Below are 20768 nucleotides of genomic sequence, written 5' to 3'. Positions count from 1 at the left end.
ATTGTGGTTTGTAACACAGGGCTTGAAGATTACTTTTAGTGCACAAAATAAATAGTCCAGGAGCAGTCCCTGGTGTCAGCCATCTGTACAAAAAACAGAAATTGCCTTAGGAGGCAACTGCATTTTTTAAACCCACTGACTCCTCTAGGCTGTGAAACACTAGATCATGTTAGCAGAAGTCTATTCAAGTTTATTTGTCTGCTTTTGTAACTCTTACGCTACAGAAAACTCACTCGGTCCCTGAGGAATGGCACGGATACAAATGGGATGCTTATCTGCACTTTTCCTGACATAGCTAACACACTGCACAGTGTTCCAGAAGAGAAATTGTATTTTGAAATGGTTTAGTGAGTAGAGGTCTCTGGTGAGCATCACCTTCTCTCTCTGAAAACTCAAGACTGAGCTCAGAGCTGCTTTTTTGTTTTTTTTTTTTAACTTCTGGAAATGCAAAGGCAAGTTAACCCAGTTATATTTGCACAGTTCTCTCTTTTTGATTAAAGCACGTTTGGATCAACTAGACTTGTGAGCTTCAGTATGGATGAAAAATTATTAGCTGGTCTGGAGTGGGGAAATCAGGGAGCCATATCATAAAAAAATACTAACAAGGGGTTTTTTTCTATTCTGAACTGTAATTTGAAGAATAAGAAAATACAGGAAAACCGTGCTCTTTGACTAGATTGGTTTTCATGGAGCATCCTAAATACTTACAAGGGGTTTTTTTCTATTCTGAACTGTAATTTGAAGAATAAGAAAATACAGTAAAACAGTGCTCTTTAATTTGACTAGATTGGTTTTCGTGGAGCATCCTGACTTTGTTTAAATACAGCCAGTGGCTACCTCAGCTTGGTTTTTTTTTATATTTCGGTCTGGCAGTTTCTGTTTGGGAGTAAGACCTTCAACTAATTGCTTATTTTGAGAAGCCTGTACTTCATGGTTTCATTTGTCTTATCTGGAGCCACAAGGCCAACTCCAGCAAATGCCTCTGTTAGGTCTGTCACACAGGGCAGACACAGCTCCCGTAAGCTCCACCTTGGAGTGAAGAAATCTTGTGTAATTATAGGTATTTTTACAAAGGGAGACTGAGCTATTCTGTGAAATTACCATAAAATGTCTCACCAGGAAGATTTTATTTTGAGTGCTGTCTGAAACTACTTGTAGTAAGAAGTTTCTTTTTGCCTGTTCAACCTTCTTCAGTCACTGAGGAAGAGGTAAAAGGTTTTATTATAACTCAGGAAGAGGCAGTGCTGTGCTGCCCTTGGAGCTGCCAGTTCACCTGCTCTGCTGCCTTGGTTCTGCACATCTGTGTTCATACCTGCTGCAGCTACCACAGCATTCATCATCTGCCTAAGCTGAGTGCTTGCTTTTGCTAGTACAATATTGCTTCAAACATATTTAAACATATAAATACACTTTTTTAAAAAATGTAAATCACTACGTCTGTGGAAGGCCAGGTTAACCTTCCCAAGGGAAAAATGAGCAGGTCCTGCAGTACCTGCCTGTAAGGACATGAACGTGTCACCAGCCTCATGGAAAACAGCACAAGCACGGACTGAAAGTGTTTGCTGGGTTTCCTAGGAGTTGGGCTTCACAGGAACGTATTCACCCTTCCACTGGAGCATCACTTTCTCTACTGGTAGGAAGTGGAATGTTTAAGTGCACCCCTTCTAATCTTTGGCAGCTGCTGCTTAGATTTATATAAAAATAACTATCTGTAAGGAAGGGTGTTTGAAAACTCTGTGTAAACAACGTTGACCTTGCTGGGAAAGAGAGGTGCTTCATGACTCTCTGGAGAGGGATGGATGGGTGGATGCTTCTCCATGGCACATCAGTGCCTCTGTTTGCTCTTTGTGCCTGATGCACTTCGGCCGTGGGCTTTCACAGAACCACGTGATGGAAGACCTGACAAACAACAGATCATGGACAGCCTCAAGACTTTGGGAAGGAATTACAGCTAAGTATCAAATACATCTCCTCTAGCCTAAAACTAAAATGTCTTTACTCTAACACATGGCTATCAGCTGCATTGTTTGTAACTTCCAAAAAGGGCAAAGCTTATGTTTGCCGAGTTGATGCATTGCAGCAACTGCATTCCTTTGTATTTCATTAAGTATTCATGTCTGCAAAGCTTTTCTGCTAATTTAAATTGCTTTTGTCAATACAGCAGTCATAAAACTCATCTTGCTTTTTTTTTCAGGGGGGGCAGATATTTATTTAATTTCAGTAGGAACCACTCCTTGCTTGTTTAAAAACAAGCTACTTCAGTTTTAGTGCCTTTGTTAACCTCAAGTTACTATTTCTGTTTAGGCTGACAGCTCCTTTGAAAACTTGGACACTGAGAGGCACTGGGGCTGATGACATTAAGCCTTCTTACTTGATTTAAATATTTGGTGGTAATAAAAACAAAAAAAAAACCCCAACAAAATGCACCCAACTATACTCTGGAGTAGAGCAGGACATCGCAAGAATAACATCTGTATAAAGGCAAATTAAAGACACAGATGGAACTTTGACAAAGTATAAATTACCTGGAGGAATGTCCCCCTGTAGGAAATGCATCCCTGTCCCATCTCCTTTGTTTGATCTTACTAAACCCTGTGACTACGAGCATACCTGAACTCGTGGATCCTCTCCTCGTCCAGGATTGATTACTGGAATCAGTAACAGTGCAAGAACGGCGGCGCTGGGAATGGGGCTGGAAAAACAGCTCAAGTTATTTCTGTTCGCATGAAAAAAAATCAGCAAGATTATAATGCAACTAAAAACTACTTAAACACGTGTATTTGGTAATGAGTTAGATGTTGTGAAGGTCTAAGGAAAGTTTTAAAGAAAGGTCAAATCAACTTTAGAAGTAGAAAATACACTTTTCTAACACTTATTTAAATTTTCACTGGGCCAGTTAGAGGCAGTCTTTCCATTTCAGGATATTGCACTGTTGCAAAGCAGAGTTTATAACTGCTGAGTCCAGGATGTTGAAATTGTACACAGAAACCAATCAAGCAGCTATTTAAAAGCTCTGCTGAAATTACAGCTTTCAAAGCTTAGACAAAAACACGTTGTTAGATACAAGAAGGTACCAGTAGAGTAGGAGTTTCAGTAAATTAAACTGAGAGTATTTGATACTGAAACAGAGTGGACATGGATTGATGTTAATTCTCAAAGCACCCTTTTCAGTAATTAAGGATGATCTGGTGTAATGAGCCATGCTTTACCGAGGATGTGGTGGTTGTGTTAGGCCTGGAGAAGGGATCAGGTAGGAACAGCTGTGCCTGCAGCTGCTGGCGAGTGTCTTCTTGTGTCGTGACTCTGTGAGCATGGCTCGAGTTCCCTCGAGGTTTCTGCAAGGAGAAGGAACAGAGTTATGGCTTTTTCTTCGTGCAGCAGTTCATTGAAAATAATTAACCCAGGAATTAAAGCTAACTTTCAAAGTGAACCATTTTATACCTACTTATGAGGAGGGAAACATTCAAGTGGGTGATGCTGTTGCTCGAAACTGATACAACATTTTTCTATTTGATAATCTATTTGACCTTCTGTCACAAAACAACAAATAAATTGGAACTCTTGGGCTGGGTAATTTGACCAGCAGTGCCAACAACTTTAGGTTATCCAGTAATAAAATGAGATTGCTGTGCCTGTTACCGTTTGCCTGTGGGGTCCTGTGGTGCTCCCTTGCTCTGCCACAGTGGTGGTGGCAATGGGTGGCAGGGGGTGATTTCTGTTCAGCAGCAGTGGGGAGGGTGAGGTCAGCTGCTCCTGTGCTGTCAGGCTGGAATGCACCAGTAAGAACAGAAAAAACACAGTTCATATGTTTGGCAGGTGGAAAGGTGTAATGCTGTCAGTTTCTCTGGCCTTCTGGAGTTGACTTGGAGTTTGAAGCTTGGAAAAGCTTCAAACCATCTAAAAAAGACTTTCCTAGTGCTCTCCACTTACATTTTAAAATACATTTTGTCCTGGATTGCCAAGCAAATTGTATTCTATTTGCCATCTGTATGGCAGCTGTCTTCTGTTAACTGGGCAGTTTTCCTGATCTCTTCCACACCCACTCTTCCCTCCAGGGGGACATCAGCTGGTAACGGGCTATGGAATGTCACTGCACGGCTGATAAGAACTACAGCATCCACTGGGAGATGTGAGCCCAGAGGGAGGAGCCAAGCATTCCTGCCTGGATATAATCTGGAGTTCTGGAACACCAGCACAGCTTCTCCACTGGATTCCCAGAGGAACAGCTGTCTCTTCCACTGGATCTTCAGAGGAAGACTACACCCTTCTACAGGATCCCTGCTCCAGCAGAACCACACCTGACACTCCAGGAGGAGCGCAGCCACAATTCCAATTGGATTGCTACCAACACTCTGACCAACAGGGTGTCAGGTTGTGTTCTGACTCTGTCAGTGTTGTTTTAGTTTACTGCATTGTTTATTTTATCTTTTTATTTTCTTCCCTATTAAAGAACTGTTATTTCCTGCTCCCATATTTTTGCCTGAGAGCCCCTTAATTTCAAATTTATAACAATTCAGAGGGAGAAGCTTTACATTTTCCATTTCAGGGGAGGCTCCTGCCTTCCTTAGCAGACAACTGTCTTTCCAAACCTAGACACATTTTAATAAAGCAGAGATGTCAGTATTTCTTAGATTGACTGAAGCCTGAGGAAAGGGAACAGAAACACAAAATACTGGAAGGAGAAACACCAGTTATGAAGGAATAAGTCTCTCAACAGTATGTGACAAAGAGGCAACAGACTGGATGAATTTATATAGATAGATAACAAAACTAGAAGTAAGCTACATCAATTTAGAACATGTGAAAATAGACAGGTCTATCAAATCCTGCATTGTTTCCTGATAACCTGCGGTCCTTGTAAATTACTCCACTCAGTCAGATCATTGTGCAGAATAGAAGAAAGGTATTCTAGATGTGATTGAGGGCTCACTAAGAGCCCTTTGATCAGTCAGATAACCTTTCTGAACATCTTTATAGTCTAGTTTGGGTTAGGATAGCAACATGCAATATGACCTCCAAAAACTGCAGGCTTTTAAATTTATCTTGAAAATAGGCTGCAGAAAGAGACAGCCATGTCAAGGAAGAGATAGTGCCATTCACTTTGCTTGCAGAGGACAGACAGATCTATTGCTCACGTGCAAAACTACCTGAATACGGGAATGTGTGTGATTCACTGAATCACAGCTGGCAGCACTCGGAACATCGGCTTTAAGAACTCAGCTTTCCCAGGGGAGCTGTGCTTTCAGGGACAGCCCCTCTCCCTCCCCAGGGCTGCTCTCTGACCCTGGTGCCCTGCAGGGAGAGGCTGTTTGGGGACCTACAGGCGCCTGCAGACATCCTCCCCGGAGCGTGGGGTGCCGATGGGATGCAGGGTCCGTGGCGGGGGGTTCCTCCTCCTGGTGCAGCGGGACAGGGACGAGGTGCTGAGCTCCAGGGAACGATTTGGCCACGTCCGGGTAGAGAGGAGGGAACTGGAACCTGGCCGTTTGTCATCCAGCTCCCTAACAACAACAAAAAATTACAAGAACAAAAGAGAGATGGTCAGCATGACAACTGCTGCTACCAAAGTGCTCACCTACAGGTGACTTTAATCATAAAATACCTGGGCAGAAATTATGTGTGTTGATTTTTTATGTAACTTGTGGTAATCATATATCCTCTGAATAGAGAGAGACATAGCTCTCTCCCAGGATTTTCCTGAGAAGCTGTGGGAAAGCTCAGAGAAAAGAATGAGAAACAATTCTTATCTTCACTTGCTGCACCTGTTGTTGTGCACATGTGGAATGTGTTTGTTTACCAAAGGGGGGTTTCTTAATTGAACACTAGTGATGGTGTTTGGACTCATTGACCAATTAGATTTGTCTGTATAGCACTGTCTGAAAAGGATGATAAGTTTCTTAGTAATACAGTATAATATCCAGTACAGTATAATATAGTATAATAAAGCAATTAATCAGCTTTCTACAATCATGGAGTCAATACTCATAACTCCCTGATCAGGGGCTCACTACTATGACAGTAACTATATCAATTTTCACAGAGGACAAATAAATAGCCAAGCAGGAAAATAACTAATAACTAACTGCTTTCTCTGGCAGAGGAATTTATCTTACAAGGTTTTGGGCTGAATCCCTCTCATCATTGAGAGTGTTCTACTTTATTTACTACAGGTGATCTGTTGCTCTTACAGTGTTTTCTCCACTACAGGCAGGTTCCTCTGGTGTAACTGGATCCCATGGATCACCATCAAGCCATTCAGGTTACGCTGAGAACTACTACTTGACCCTTGAGAGAGACTTACCTGAAATTAAAATAAGTAAGTAAATTGCTGTTTGACAGAGACACACACAGAAATATTTATAGACTTTGTATATCACTTTGGAGAAAAGTCATTAATTTCTTCCATGACATCCAGATATATACGCAGTTATATTATTTCCCCAGCTAGGGGATCTCAGCATTTAATTTTTTTTTGAATGACAGTGCTTAGAAAATGTACTAATACTTAATATTTTCCAACTGAGCAGCTCATTTGCTGATCCTCTAACTATGTCTATAATCAGCAGCTTTACGAAAATAATCTTCAGTGCATTCTTGACATTTTATGTCAAGAACAGATCTGCAAAATCCTTTTCTGAGATACAGACTGATCTGGGGAAAAAAAAACCATCATGTTCCACCCACCATAAGAAGAGCAAATAGAAAATAGCAGAGTTTAAATCCCATACATACTTGAGGTGTTTTTCTCCTTTTTTTGCTTTTGCGGCCACCTCTGGGTTTTGGGCACTACACACACAGTGAGGGGACACAAGGGATAGGGAGAGGGAAGAAATAAAGGAGAAAGAAATAAAAAAGAAATAAGAAGGAAAGAGCTGAATTAAAATGGAATAAACAGGTAACACTTTGGTGCTCACCACTCTAGAAGCAGATCATACAGTTAAACTCAGTGTCTGAGAAGAAAAACCAAACTGGTTTAGAACTGCAGGGATTTCTCCCTTCTTGCTGGATGAATTAACTATTATTGTGAGAATGTGGGATCACACTCCTCAATCTCACCATTTAATTGAAACATGAAACTGTGGAAAGAACTACATCCTGAATCAACAGCCACCACATGGTTGTCACACACAGATATAAAATACTGTTTCAGGGAGGAAAGTAGGAATTAAAACTTCCAAATGAGTAACAACAGGACTGAAGTGTCAGAAAGGACAGCCAGCATTCACACAAAGTCCAAACCAGTTATTAACCTAAACACAACCACTCTGTCTGCTGAGGTAACACTGTGATTCATCCCCACACAAAACAGCAGCTGGCTAAAAATCCTTACCAGATTTGATGCCACTGAGGGCATCTTTGTGTGTGGCACCCGAGGTAGCAGTGCTGGCAGAGGATCCAACTGCAAAGGGCTTCTGGCATCTGCTCGGAGCGTTTCCACTGTTATGATATTTTTCTCATCATCTGTGCAAAGCAACAGAATTCCTGTCAATATTGGCATTGCCATGAATCAGAATTTTCTTAGAGAGAGTCCCCTTGGATGACAAGCTCTGCTAAGTTTTTTGAAGATGTGTTTCACACTGTTAGCAAAATAACCTTTATATTTCCACTGAACAGATCATTCCCAAATATATCACTCTCCCATGGCATCTTTGCAAAATTAGCTGAAATCCCCTTTTGAGCCCTCACCTTAACATGAATCCTTACCAGAGGCTGACCCTTCCCAGTGCCTGCAGATCAACTCTTCCATGCAAACCAGGACTTCACTCCACACATCATCAAACACAAAGGTGAGCACGGAATCCTTCATGCAGGAATAGGGAGAGACAGGAGGAAACCCCAATTTCCGTCTGCCAGAGGACAGTCCCATTTTCCTCTCGTGCAATTCCTCCTCCCTGTAAAAATGTAAGTATTACCTGCACCAGAAACACATTATGTCCTATATTTATTTTCAGTTTTCCCACTGACCTCAGTGAGAAATGACAGACCCACCCTGGTCTCCCTATACAGAATGATTATAAATCATACTCCATGAACAAAAATTTACCCATGAGATCAAATTCATGTCAAAAAATCAGAATTAGTTGTTACAGTGATATTTCTTCATCACATTGTTAGGCTCCATATCTAATGACAGGACAGAATCCTGAAAACAAGACAGTGATATTTTTTTTGCTGCAGCAATGTCTCTCTAGTCTGCTAAAACCAAGAAAGATAACAGTTTTAATTTAATGGTCCATGCAGATAAGTGGCTTTAATTATCAAAACCAATTAAGTAGTCAGGAATTGACAGCACCCTCCAGAGTCCTTACTCAGGCCATATGTTCATACTGTATGTATACTGTACTAAATAATGTAAAGGGGTAAAAAGATAAAAATAGTAGTAATTGTTTCTTGACAAGCATAAAATCCACTCTAGTTCTTAAAACTACCACTGAAAAAATTCCAAAAAGGTACAATTCCACCCAAAACAGAAGCAGCACACTGCTGTTGCACAACTAACAGCAGTGAATTTGACGTGGTGTTAAAAATAAACGGTGTTTAAACACATATTATTAAATACACAGGCTATTAGTTATGATGGAATGAATTATTCAAACCAAGCACAAAAAACAGCATGAAAAATTATCAAAAAATTCCTAAACATAATTTAGTGAAAGAAATTGTCCTAGGAAACAGGTTGGGAAAATTCCCAGTGCCCAGGCAACCTCAGGCCTTTGAAAGCTCTGTAGAGAAAAGATAAATAAATTCATCAAGTATGTGTGTCTTAACTGCAGGAGCCCCAGGACACTATTTTAACCTTCAATACTTACACATCTCTGTGGTCAAATGCCAAGTATTCCTCCACTATGCCTTCGGAGAGAATGACTTCCTCTTCCCCTTCACCGCTCTCTGAGGAACACAAGGTCGGAGCCTTGGAAGGGTTGGCCTTTTTGTGAGCAGGAGCAACAAAAAGAGGCACCTTCTTGCCCAAAACGCTAAATCTGGACAGGTGACAGTTTTCAGAAAGCAGAAACAAAGATAAGTTGTTATTCAACCTCAAATAACTGAGAGACAAGCATAGTTGTTAAAGGTAAGCAGTAGCGAGGACAAAAAATTATTCATTACAGTAGCAACTTCTGGTTTGGATACCTTTTAATTCTTGCTAAGGAACCTGAAACTTCAGGGAAAAAAATATCCAAAGCTGATTAGAAAGCATTCTGAAACATTAAATAATAAAAGCAGCACTAACATCATGCTTTGTATTTTTAAAGCCTAGGCAAATTCAACAGGTGATTAATAATAAAACCAACAACAGTGTACACATATTCTTAAGAAATCACCAGCAGCAAAGATATTTCTGTTTACTGGCCAGTTCACTGTAGTCAGCAAAAGCACAGCTACGTGTTCTTGCTATTCTAAGTGTACTCAATTCAGTTAAAAAGGGGAAAAAAAAAAAAAAGAGTGTGCTGTGTTCAAAACTCAGCCTAACAGGAAGGCTGCACACTCTAAGAAGCAGAGAAGAAACCTGCCTTCCCACCTTGGCATGATCCAGGCTCACTGCCAGTACTTACTCATCAGAATCCTTTTCCTGTGGTGAACTTACATCCGAGGGAGCCAAACTGCCCGAGGGGGAACTCGAGTACCATCCATACCCTTCATCTGTGGGGGCCACCACCTGCTTCCCCACCACCCTGCCACAGCAAAAGCAAAGGAGAAACACAGCAGAAAACCTTGGCTGTGCAATTACTGAAGGGTGTCAGAACAGCAGCAAATCCTAGAAGTTCTCCTGGGAAGCTGTGCAGTTTTCCTGGTGACACTTTCAGTTTTCTAAGAGAATTCTGCTCTGTCAAGGCTAAGTCAGCCACAGATAGCCACAAATCTCTGCCAAAGAGCCACGTGTGAGGTAAGAGGATGTTTATTAATGACAGGCAGGCACATCACCAGAGTGATCTTTTTATCTCTGTCTCCTGCATAACTGCACAAACCCACCCTGCCCTATTTTAAAAGCAGCCTTGTAGGGAAGGCAGCAGCATCAGCCCATTAATGAAGTACCTGAGATGAGGAAAGCTGGAGGACCACTGGTGGCATTCTTCCCGCAGTCCCTCAACATGAACGGTCTCCTTCTGCTCATACAGAAGCTCATCAACTTGTCTGAACATCTGCTGAACTTGCTGTGTGGCAGCTTTGTCAAACTCCTGGAGAGGAAAGAAAATACTCGGTGAATAGCATTTGCAGGGGTTTCTTAACTGATCTTTTGAAATATAATTAGAAAACACAACTATTTGTTTACAGCTTAGCAGGACTGCAGAAAAAGATTTTCACTTTAAATGATTTTCTCCCAGAGATGATGCAGCCTGCTCTTAAGATGGATGGCAGCCACATAAAAAGCTTACATTGACACAGCAGAAAAAACTATTAAAACATTTTGAAATATCCATATTATTATATTAAGCTACAAGACTTAAAGGAATCAGAAGGGGAAGGATAAAATTCAGTGATATTTTAATGCAGTGGAGGATTTCTTGCTTCCAGTGTCCACAAACAGCAGCAACACTAAAAGCAATGCAGGCTGGTGGGAAACACTGAACCTGAGGGATGGTCAGGCCCTTTGTTACATGTGATAGAAAATGGGGTCAGTTCTGGGGTCATTTAAATCTAAACAGCTCCATCTCACCTCCCAGAAGGCAACAACACACTTGACTTTGGTGGCAGGAGAATAAATCAAACATTTCTGAACGAAAATAATGTTTTAGCAGCTTCCCATATTTTGAGAAACATGCGAGGGCAGAAGTTTGATAGACACACACCAAGTGTCTGAAAGTCATCCAGCCATGTCTGGGGTTCCACAATAACAGCATTTATAGATACTTCTGTGCACTAAATGACTTGAATTTTCAAATGTTTTGGTGGAAATACAGAATATTAACAGAATAGTATGAGTCTAATGTGTTTTGAACTGAAAGACGGAAAGCAGTAAAAAAGATGTTCTTTCTGTACTCACTACCATGATTTTCTGTCAGATCCAATTTTTGTTTTTTCTGAGATGTCTTTGCAGCGGTATTTCAAATGTCTTTCTGTGCTCGATTTGGCTTGGAGGATTATGTTCTACTCACGTCATAGCCCCAAGAGAAGACCGAGCTGTCTTCTGTGGAGGTGTCAGCACAACCCTGACTCGCAGTCCGTGCATCCCCATGATCATTCGATCCCTTATGGATTCCCGACTCCCTGAAACGCGCACGTCGAGCCACAACCAAAAACAAAAAGAAAGCAAATCAGCCCACAATAAACAATGACAGATGAGTGTGTCAGTAAACAAAGCCTGGCTGTACCAGAACTGCTGGATCAGACGTGTCACAAGTACCTGGAGGTCTGGGCGAGGTTTCCAGCCGTGGATGTGGCTGAGCACACCTGAGCCCCTGGCTCTGGCGGTGGGTGATGCCTCAGGGCATGCTTTGGGAGTCCTTGTCTGAAAAAACAGAAGCGCAGCTTGGCATAACTTACAAGAATAAACATTAATGGAGTTCCCAATAAGTTTTATAGGCTTTTTTTCCCTGCTTCTCAAGGACTGTGCACACATTTATTACTATTACAAAGCTAATTCTTGTCGCCAAAGCTCTAGGTTTAAAGTGTCAAAACTAACTCTAGGATAAATATGGACTTAAAGGTCTTGGCTTCAAAATCAGTTAAACTTAACCTTAAGATGCTGTGAATTGGGCTACAGCTCCCTAAAAGCAGACAACGCCATTATCCCTGCAGATTAAGTCCATTAAATTAAATGAAATAGAACGAGAGTAAACGAGCCGAGTAAAGCAGAACTGGCCCAACTCTTGGGTCAAGGGAAAAAAGCCAATTACAGGGATTTAATCGCGTTCTGTCACACCGGTATCTGGCCGGGACCGATGCTCAGGGATCCCGGGAATGCCGGGAACCATCTCCCGTCGGGAACAGGGGCTGACCGGGCCGTCACGGGCCCTGCTCGGTGCTGGGGGCAGCGCGGGCGGCAGGCCCGGGAGCGGGGCCGGGGGGATCGCGACCGGGACCGCGCTGGGGCTCGGGGCCGCGCCGGGCACCGGGGCAGCGGCAGCCACTCACGCCTGCACCGGTTTCCGCGCGTATCGCGATATCATCCTCAGCGCCGCCGCCCCGCCGCCGCCGCCATCGCGCCGCTCCTCCCCGGGGCGGAGCGCGGCCCCGGCGCGATGGAGGCGCTGCGGCGGCCGGCGCTGCCCGAGGATACGGTGCGCTACCGCCTGTTCGCCGCGGCGGCGGCGGGCCCGGGCGGCGAGGCGCTGCTGCGGCGCTGCGCTGAGCTGGCCCTGGTGCGCTTCGCCCCGCTCCTGGCCGCCTACGTGTGGCAGCGGGAGCCGTTCCGCCTCCGCTACGTGCCCCGCCGCGGTGAGCCGGGAGCGGGCCGGGAGGCACGGCGGGAGGAGCGGGGGGACTGTGAGGGGGACCCGGCGGCCGGGAACCGGGAGCGTGTGATTGGAAGTGTCCAAGGGCAGGTTGGATGGGGCTTGGAGCAGCCTGGGCTAGTGCAGGGTGTGCCTGCCTGGGGCAGGGGGCTTGGAACCAGGTGTTGATCTTTATGTTCCCATCTAACCTTAGACTTTCCATGGCTTTATGAATATTAAAAAAAAACCCCAAGGGACATGGATTCAGAAGTGTGCTGTTGTGCTCTGCAAGGCTTTTCCTACTAAATTTCCAATTCCTCCTTGGCCAGTATTGATGACAACGATGGAGAGTTTCTCTTGATAGAAGCAGCTGATTTTCTCCCAAAGTGGCTGAATCCTGAGAACAGTGAAAACAGGGTGAGTAAAACTTGTGTACAGTTGGCAAGGTGGCCACAGTGGCCTTTTCTGTAGCAGCTGGAGTTTTCTCTTGCACCTCTAGCCAAGTGGCCTGACTGCCTCTGAACATCCAGAGTGCTGTCTGTCCCTTGCTGATGCTCCCTTCAGGAGCACTCCTGTATCCATCTGAACCTTCTAGCTCTGCTGAACCACTTGGACTGTGAGTGTTTAGGCCAGAGGATTTGCTGCCCTCAGAGTAAGGAATGCTCAGGGCTGGAGTGTTGCTGTCTCTGGAAGGACACAGGCTTTGTCTGGCACATATGAATTAAGGAGCAGACACCTTCAGTATTTTTTTTCCATACTGTGGAGTCTTTAGGCCAGAGGATTTGCTGCCCTCAGAATGGAGAATGCTCAGGGCTGGGGTGTTGCTGTCTCTGTAAGGACACAGGCTTTGTCTGGTGCAGGTGAAATAATGAGCAGACACCTTCACCTGGATATGGATGGTTGCTAATGGCAATGGATTAAAACGGAGATAATTAATTTGGTCATTAGCGAAAACTTGTTTCATTATTTTTCCCCTACACCCACATTCTTTAAAAGGGCTGGCACACAGCACCAAAATTGACTGCAAGTGTGCACCTGGAGTGTCAGGCTCATGTTTTCCTTTTGTTTGAGGGAACAGAGTGAGGGAGTTGAGAACATTGCACTCAGGGCTTTTCCCAGCATCAGGAACCAGCAGAGGTCGCCTGTAGCACCTGAAATAATGCTCTTTAATCCCTGGGATGCTCCGGAGCAGTTAGGTTATGCTGGTTCTCCTGAAGCACTTCTCCAGTTGAAGAGAAACGTGGTGTTGTTGTTATGGAAACGAGATATATGTGATGAAACTTGTTGCAGTTAGAATAGGGATTTTTACTGTTTGGATCGTGGTCTCTGGCATCTCAAATAACTTTTTTAGAAAAGCTGTGCTGCTCCCTGCATTGGTTCTCTGTTTGTCCTTGATATTCTCTGTGCTCAAACAGATGCATTTGTATATAAATGCAATTTTCCGTGGCTCTGTGTGTGACTGCTCTTACCCTGTGTGACGGGAGCATTCCTGCCTGCCAGGTGTTCTTTTACAAAGGAGAGCTGCACATCATTCCGCCGTGGGAGCCCTCGGAGCAGGGCTGGGCCCTCTCTGCTCCCTGTCCCACGGTGCCGCAGGCACTGGCTCTGTTATCCACCCGCTCCGAGGAGTTCCTGGCTGCAGAGCCCATCAGAGCTGCGCTGGACAAACGCATCCATGGGTACGTGGGGCTGCCTTTCTGTCCTCTGCAGTGCTGGGGTTTGGTTCTGTGCTCCCTGGGCTTCAAACATTTCCCCAGCAGATGGGATAAAGTTGGTTCCTTTTCAGAAATCAGCAGCTGGAGGTTTTTCTGTGGCACTCTTGGAAAGAGTGTCCTGTAGGCTGTGATCTGGGCATCTCAAACTGGTTCACTGCTGTAATTCCACCCCTGACCATGACAAGAGTTACTCTTCCTTCACATTCTTCTGAGACTGAAAAATCTGAAAGTTCTGTGATCTTTTAGGAGCCCTGTGCACAAGGAAAAAGAGGATTTGACCTAAAATGTAGAACCACGAGAAATGTCAGAGCTTCAGTTTGTCACAGCTCTGTTCAGCCCAGTTCTTTATTTTTTACAACAATTTGACAGCAAATATGGCAAAGAATACTGCATAGCTGGATGTGTTGGTTAAGTCCTCAGGCACTCATCTTACCCATGTGGGGGATTCAGTTTTATGAGCCGTATACACTTCTATAAATATGTCTTACAGAAGCAGACATTCTGGGCATTAGATTGGCCGCGTTTTAGCTCCAGAGTAATCTTCTGACCCATGATAAATATTGAAGGGAAAGGGGCCTCATGATACAGAAGGAGTGGTTGAACTTGCCACACTCTGTTGCCGTTCAGGTATCCCGAGAAGATCCAGGCCTCGCTGCACCGAGCCCGCTGCTTCCTCCCGGCCGGAATCGCGGCCGTGCTGAGGCTGCGCCCGTCCCTGGTGGCTGCGGCAGTCCAGGCCTTCTACCTGCGGGATCCCAGCGACCTGGGGGCCTGCCGGCGCCCTTTCAGAACCTTCCCTGCCGAGCAGCGAGTGATGGCCCTGGTAAGTGCTCAGAGCCTCTGATGGCCCTGCTCTGTGCTCCTCTAAAGCCTGTGATGGCCTGGTAAGTGCTCTCTAAAGCCTTGTCACTTCATTCCCCTCTGTCACTGACAGGGGTTCTGTGGCCAATGGTATAAACACAGAGATTTAACTTAAAACTGCGACTTTCCTGTTGGGTTTTTTCCCCCTTCTGGCTGTAGGGATGAATTTCCGGGTCATTACATTAATAGCTGGTCTGGATCGATGTGGCTGGACTTTCAGGGGTGTGATCATGAGAGAGTTGTGTCTGAAACCAGAGGTTGTGATAACAGTTCCTCTGCTGAAGTGCCTGCTGAGTAAATTGATCTCCTTGTGTGATCAGAGCACTTTGACAGCCGTGCCAGCCAACGGGAGGAGTTGCTCCTAACCACTGGTTCACTCCCAGGCTTTTCACCTTCTCAGCTGTGCTCTCACAGCTCTGTGAAAGCTTTTAGGAAGTGTTTTATGAGCACTGTCCAAGCACTGTTGTATCTGATGCATTTTGTTACAGAGTTGTACCACTAGACTCCTAAAAGAAGCTTTAGAGTCAAATTTTGGACTTGGAAACTGTTGCTGAAATCTTTTAATCAATTTTCATTTTAATTGAAAATACACCTTCTTAATGTGAATACAAAATACTGAGGATTTTTCCTAATATATTTAGACTGACAAAAGTTCATATTTAGTTGGGGATTTCAATTTGGGACATACTCTGTAAAGCCTGAAAAGCAATTTATCAGAAAAATCTGTTAAGACATATTTTGGATGCAGTCTCAGGGACTGCCTGTAATGTGGTGCCTTCAAGCACACTCTGGTGAGCCTGGGGGCAGTTTGGTGCCTGTCCCCAGCACAGTGACGCTGCAGGCAGGGTTTGTTTCTGCTCTGGCTGTTCCAGGTGACTTTCACTCGGTGTTTGTACGCACAGCTGGTGCAGCAGCAGTTTGTTCCAGACAGACGCAGTGGATACACCCTGCCCGCCCCCTCTCATCCTCAGTACCGAGCCTACGAGCTGGGCATGAAGCTGGTAATGATTGTGGTGCATTTTGGGCTTGGTTCATGTATGTCCGGGAAGGAGTCGTTGTCTGGAAGTTGCCTGCTTGTCCAGAAAAATGGAGCCAAGTCCATCACACCTTGAGAACCTCCTGTTGTTGCACCTTTTGTCTGCAGGCTCATGGCTTTGAAATGTTGTGCTCCAAGAGCAGTAAAGTAGCTCCTGATGCCAAGAGAAACGTGGTGAGCGGTCCTCTGTGGGAGAGATTCCTCAGGAGCTTGAAGGAGAAGGATTATTTCAAGGTGAAGCAGTGTGTCTGTGGCTTTTAAACATGCCAGGGAAAATACATTTTAACCCTTGAACTTGTGTGAGGAGTTGCTTTGGGGCAAGAGCTTGAATCCTTATCTCTGTGTAAAGTGAATTAATGTCTTTAAAGGGGACGTGCACAGTTTGTTCCCCTTTGAAAGTAATTTATTTTGGAAATTAACAAGGAAAAAGAAAGATTTGGGGTTGGTTCATTCATCTAAAGCAAGGGGAGAAATACACTTGAATGAAGAAAACCACCATATGTGATTGTGTGAGCTGTAACTGATTTCACTGGTTTACATTTCATTTCCACCCCTCTAGAATTAAATATTCTTCAAGATCCATACATAACACCATAGACCTGTCTGGGCCCATGCAAGTGTAATTTTTATGTGTGTGTGGTTTTTGTGACTTCTGGGGGTTTTGGTGAGATCTTGTGGGGCTTTTTTTTTTTTTTTTAAAGATGCCTTTGACTACTTTGAAGTTAATAAATTGGACATAAATTGAGTACTTATTTTAAGGTTATAAAATTGGAGACAATGTTATTGAGATTCTTGGGTTAAGATACTTTAATGTACTTCAGATATAGGGATGCCCCTTTGCTGTATTGGGTTCCAAGTGTGCATGGCAAAGAGCTTTTACTTGTTTTGGTCCTCTCAGCATTTCTGTGTGACCAACAGTCATCCTTAGGAAGCCTGCCTGTGAAGAGGAAGGGTAGGGAGAATTGTTTGGGTTCATGCCTGTGACTTGCATTAAACAGGGAGAAATGGAAGGATCAGCCAAGTACCTGGAACTGCTGCACATGGCAGAAGATCACTTCCAGCAATCCGTTGCTGTGCCAGAAAGGTGAGAGCTACTTGAAATCCATGAGTGTCACATACCCTACAAATCCTTTAAGGGACCTGTGAAATCCTTGTTACAAACACCTGAACCCTTTTCTCCATGGTACATTCACCATGGGAGCTGTGGCCAGGACATGCAAGTACTAATTCCTCTGGAATACTCCACTGGGAGAAGCTCTGGCTTGAGTAACTCTTTATCTTGGTTTTGTGAAATGCTGAGCTCTTCCAAGTGGATTCCAAGTGGTGACTGCAAAGCAATTTTTGCTTGGTTGACTGTAGGAAGTGTAGAAAAGTTTCATTGAAAAGCAGTCCCAGTGAATAATAAATACAGAGTAATCTGTCTCCTTTGCTCAAGGAGCTGGCTGTAGATTTCTCTAGAAGGTCAAATGCAAAAAATAACTCACTACAGAAATATCTGAGGTTTTGCCAGCTCGTAGTACCTTGACTGTTAGATTTTTGAGTTTACAGTCTGTGCTGCTTGGAATCTGGCAATCTTAATATTTACCAAGGCAAATTAAATGTAAAGAAAAAGAGCCATGACCAATGGGCTTTGGAGCCATCAGGTGGGAATTGCAGGGACTGACTGTGTCCTGTTTTGGCCAATACTCTGGGTGGTACTCTGGTACTTCCCCCAGGTTCATTTCCCTTTTTTCTTCTGTGTTTGCACAGAAGGAAAAATGAAGAATTCAAGTGAAAGCCTGAATGCAAAGCATGTGATCCCATTGAATCCATTTCAGTAAATTGACTTCTTTTCTCCTAGCTCTGATGAAGTGAGCCCAGGTGATGAAATCCTGGCACTACTACAGACAACACCCATTGATCTGAAGGAATTTGAGAGAGAAGCAGCTTGTCTTCCTGCAGAGGATGGTGAGCTGGATGGGGGGAATTATTCCTATTACTGATGATTGTGGGGAGAGAGGAGCAATGCTGACAGCTGTGAAGGGAGAGCAAATCCAGTGTTCCTTAAGACTAAATACTGGATTGGCTCTCCCAATTTAGAGTGAGCCTTTCTTCCTCCACTTAGTGGCCAAAGGCTTCTCAGTGACTAGAATGGTCTCTCTTAGTTTGAGCTCTGCAAAGCAGAGTTTTAAAGTAGTGAAAAGAGATCTCCACTCTGTTCTTTACAGGCTCTCTCTGCCTTTTGCTGTGTGTGACCTAGGATCAGCACAAAATCTCAAGTGCAGAACTGAGCTGCAGGATGGTGGCAGTCAGCTGGTTTGGGCCCTGGGGCCAGCAGGCTTGTGCAGAATAACAGATCTGTCCTGTGTTCTTTCAGATGACAGCTGGCTGGATATTACACCAGATGCTCTGGATCAGATGCTGAAGGAGACAAGAAATGAGTCCCTTCCTTCCACAAATGAGGAAGAGCAAAACTATGACTTGGAAACAGTTGCTGAGAGCATGAAGGCTTTTGTGTCCAAAGTCTCCACGCACGAAGGAGCAGAAATGCCATGGTAGTAGCCCTGGAGTTTGGGTCTGGTGTAGAATGTTGCACTCTGCTGCAGCTCTGTGGTTGGTTCTGGATGCAGAGAATCAGAGTTTGAAGGTGCTGTGCTGGGCAGGGCCTGGAGCAGAGCCAGAGCAGTGAACATGTACTTGCTTTAAATCAGCCTGGGACCACTCTGACACTGGTGCAGGTTCAAGTGCTGCAAGCTGAGCTGCTCTCTGTCACCCAGTTTGATTTAGTGGTCTTCAGAATTTTTCTCTTTTTGCCTAGAATTCTTCTACTCACTGTTTCATGTCTAATGCATACAGGCTTCAAACTTCTGAGGACTTTAAGGTTCAAAGGTCCCAACTTGAGTTCTGGCTTGAGAGAAACCAATATGGCTTGTGGCTGTTCAGGCTTATGCAAGCATAAAAGCTTTATTTCTTTAACAATATTTTTCTCTTTCAGGTCATCTGATGAGTCCCATGTTACCTTTGACGTGGATTCTTTTACGAAAGCCCTGGACAGAATTTTAGGTGAGATTTCTTCTTTATTTGAAATAAATCCCCGCACTGATTTCTTTGCTGTTGAACTGACACAAAATAATGTCCAGGGGCAGACTCGGAGGAGCTGGATTCTGATGATGTGGATGAAGAGGAGGAGTTTGGTTTCTCAGATGAGGATGATGAAGACCTGGATGCTGGGAATCAAAGGCAGGAGCAGAAGGTGTCTCCTGAGGAGCTCGTGGGCAGTCTCAAGGCGTACATGAAGGAGATGGACCGTGAGCTGGCACAGACCAACGTAGGGAAAAGTTTCACCAGCCACAAGAGAGGGGTGAGTGTGCCTTGAGCTCTGATTGCAGCAGTCATTTCCAAGCAGGAAATGTGCTGCAAGTGGCCATTCTGAGTAATGGGATCAGAACCTTCCCACCTGCAAGCAAAGTGTGCTGGACCTGCACCATAATACCTTTTATTTCAAACTGAAGCCTCCCTAAGCTTTGAATTTGCCCATCTTTTCCAAGGCTTAGTTCCATTTTCCTGGTTTCACCAGTAGGGCAAGCAGCTGCAGCTTCACTTGTGAGTTCCTGTAGTAGTTTTCTCCCATGGGAGGCTGAGCCAGGACTCAGGAACAATTTCTGTCCTTCTCTTGGAACTTGATCTGGGTAATGGACAGTGGTGATTTTTAGCTGGCATGAGCATTTGGTGGCTGCATTCCAGTTTGTCAAGACTGAGGAGTGTACTGGACTTTCTTGGCTGCAGAATTGTTGTTTCTTTTCTCCTGTGGTTTGCATTTTTTTTTTTTCCCTTTAAATCTGCTCATGCACTTTGATAAACCTTTCTCTTTGTACTCGCTGCAGGCAAGTTCTGTTGGAGTGGCCACATCTGAGAGTGCTGGCCCTGATTCTGGAGCTGAGGCTGCTGAGCTGGCCCCCGTGGATGTGGACATGAACCTGGTGGCAAACCTGCTCGAGTCCTACAGTGCCCAGGCTGGCCTGGCAGGACCCACCTCGAACATTTTACAGAGCCTGGGGGTGAATTTACCTGAGAACACAGAGCTCACTGGCAGCTGAGCAGCACAGGGAGAGGCTTTGGACACGACATGGGTGCTGGGGAGATGAAGCACACACAGACGAGCAGGAGGTGGAAGAAGAGGCCAAAGGTTTTAATTTCAAGTCCTCTCTTCCATTTTTCCAATAAGTGATCCAGTTTGCCACATTTCTAAAATGTCCTTTTACCTATTGCTGAGTGGGTTCAATATCTGGGAAGCAGTTCTTGTTCTGAAAATGCTGCTGTCTTCAGGGGCAGGTGGGGAAATAGCACATTGCAGGAAGAGTCTCAGGGATTTGGGAATGCTGGTGAAATGTTGGGCAGACATTTAATCCTTCCCCAGAGCACGATGCTGCATTGTGAGAGCTTGTGACAATTCTGTAAGAGCCTGTTTCTTATTAAGCACAAGGATTTGAAGAGTAATTGGAGCAAAAATGTAAATATTGGCAAGAAGTATTTTTAAATTTTATTTCAATAAAAATAGAAATGCATCTTGATTAATGCATTTTTTGAAGGTATGCATAACTTCCTCAGTGTAGTACCTGTTGTTGGAGTGAAAGCATTTTTAGAATTGTTCGTTTTCTGAATGAATTCCATTATTGCTGAATGTTGGTGTCATGCCAGCAGTAGCTGTATGTGAGCCCAAGCTGAACAGTTTGGGATTTTCTTCTGTGAAATTGTGGCTGGAAGGCATGTAGCACATTGCTTTCATGTGGAATAAAAACTCTATTT

At 44.3% G+C, this 20768-nt stretch overlaps 2 protein-coding genes across 2 annotated transcripts; one reads left to right on the top strand and one right to left on the bottom strand.

Moving 5' to 3' along the window:
- Nucleotides 1-732: 732 nt before the first annotated feature.
- FAM149B1 (family with sequence similarity 149 member B1) lies at nt 733-12191 on the bottom strand. Its single transcript, XM_041475394.1, has 15 exons — nt 12073-12191; nt 11342-11446; nt 11094-11205; nt 10033-10175; nt 9552-9671; nt 8811-8981; nt 7705-7892; nt 7331-7461; nt 6733-6786; nt 6189-6301; nt 5322-5501; nt 3640-3766; nt 3210-3335; nt 2611-2692; nt 733-1899 (listed from the first exon to the last, which is right to left on the bottom strand). Exons 1-15 carry the CDS (start codon nt 12105-12107, stop codon nt 1826-1828), a joined length of 1761 nt encoding a protein of 586 aa, XP_041331328.1. The 5' UTR covers nt 12108-12191; the 3' UTR covers nt 733-1825.
- Nucleotides 12147-20533, top strand: ECD (ecdysoneless cell cycle regulator). Its single transcript, XM_041476272.1, has 12 exons — nt 12147-12478; nt 12701-12788; nt 13872-14050; nt 14714-14909; nt 15820-15948; nt 16092-16217; nt 16982-17067; nt 17824-17930; nt 18340-18517; nt 18958-19025; nt 19103-19323; nt 19847-20533. Exons 1-12 carry the CDS (start codon nt 12180-12182, stop codon nt 20057-20059), a joined length of 1890 nt encoding a protein of 629 aa, XP_041332206.1. The 5' UTR covers nt 12147-12179; the 3' UTR covers nt 20060-20533.
- Nucleotides 20534-20768: the final 235 nt, after the last annotated feature.

Source organism: Pyrgilauda ruficollis, unplaced genomic scaffold (assembly GCF_017590135.1).
Source record: "Pyrgilauda ruficollis isolate IOZ18807 unplaced genomic scaffold, ASM1759013v1 scaffold11, whole genome shotgun sequence".
In the NCBI taxonomy this organism is placed as follows: Eukaryota; Metazoa; Chordata; class Aves; order Passeriformes; family Passeridae; genus Pyrgilauda; species Pyrgilauda ruficollis.
Note: the sequence above shows the minus strand (reverse complement) of the source record. Positions and strands in the feature narration are given on the sequence as shown.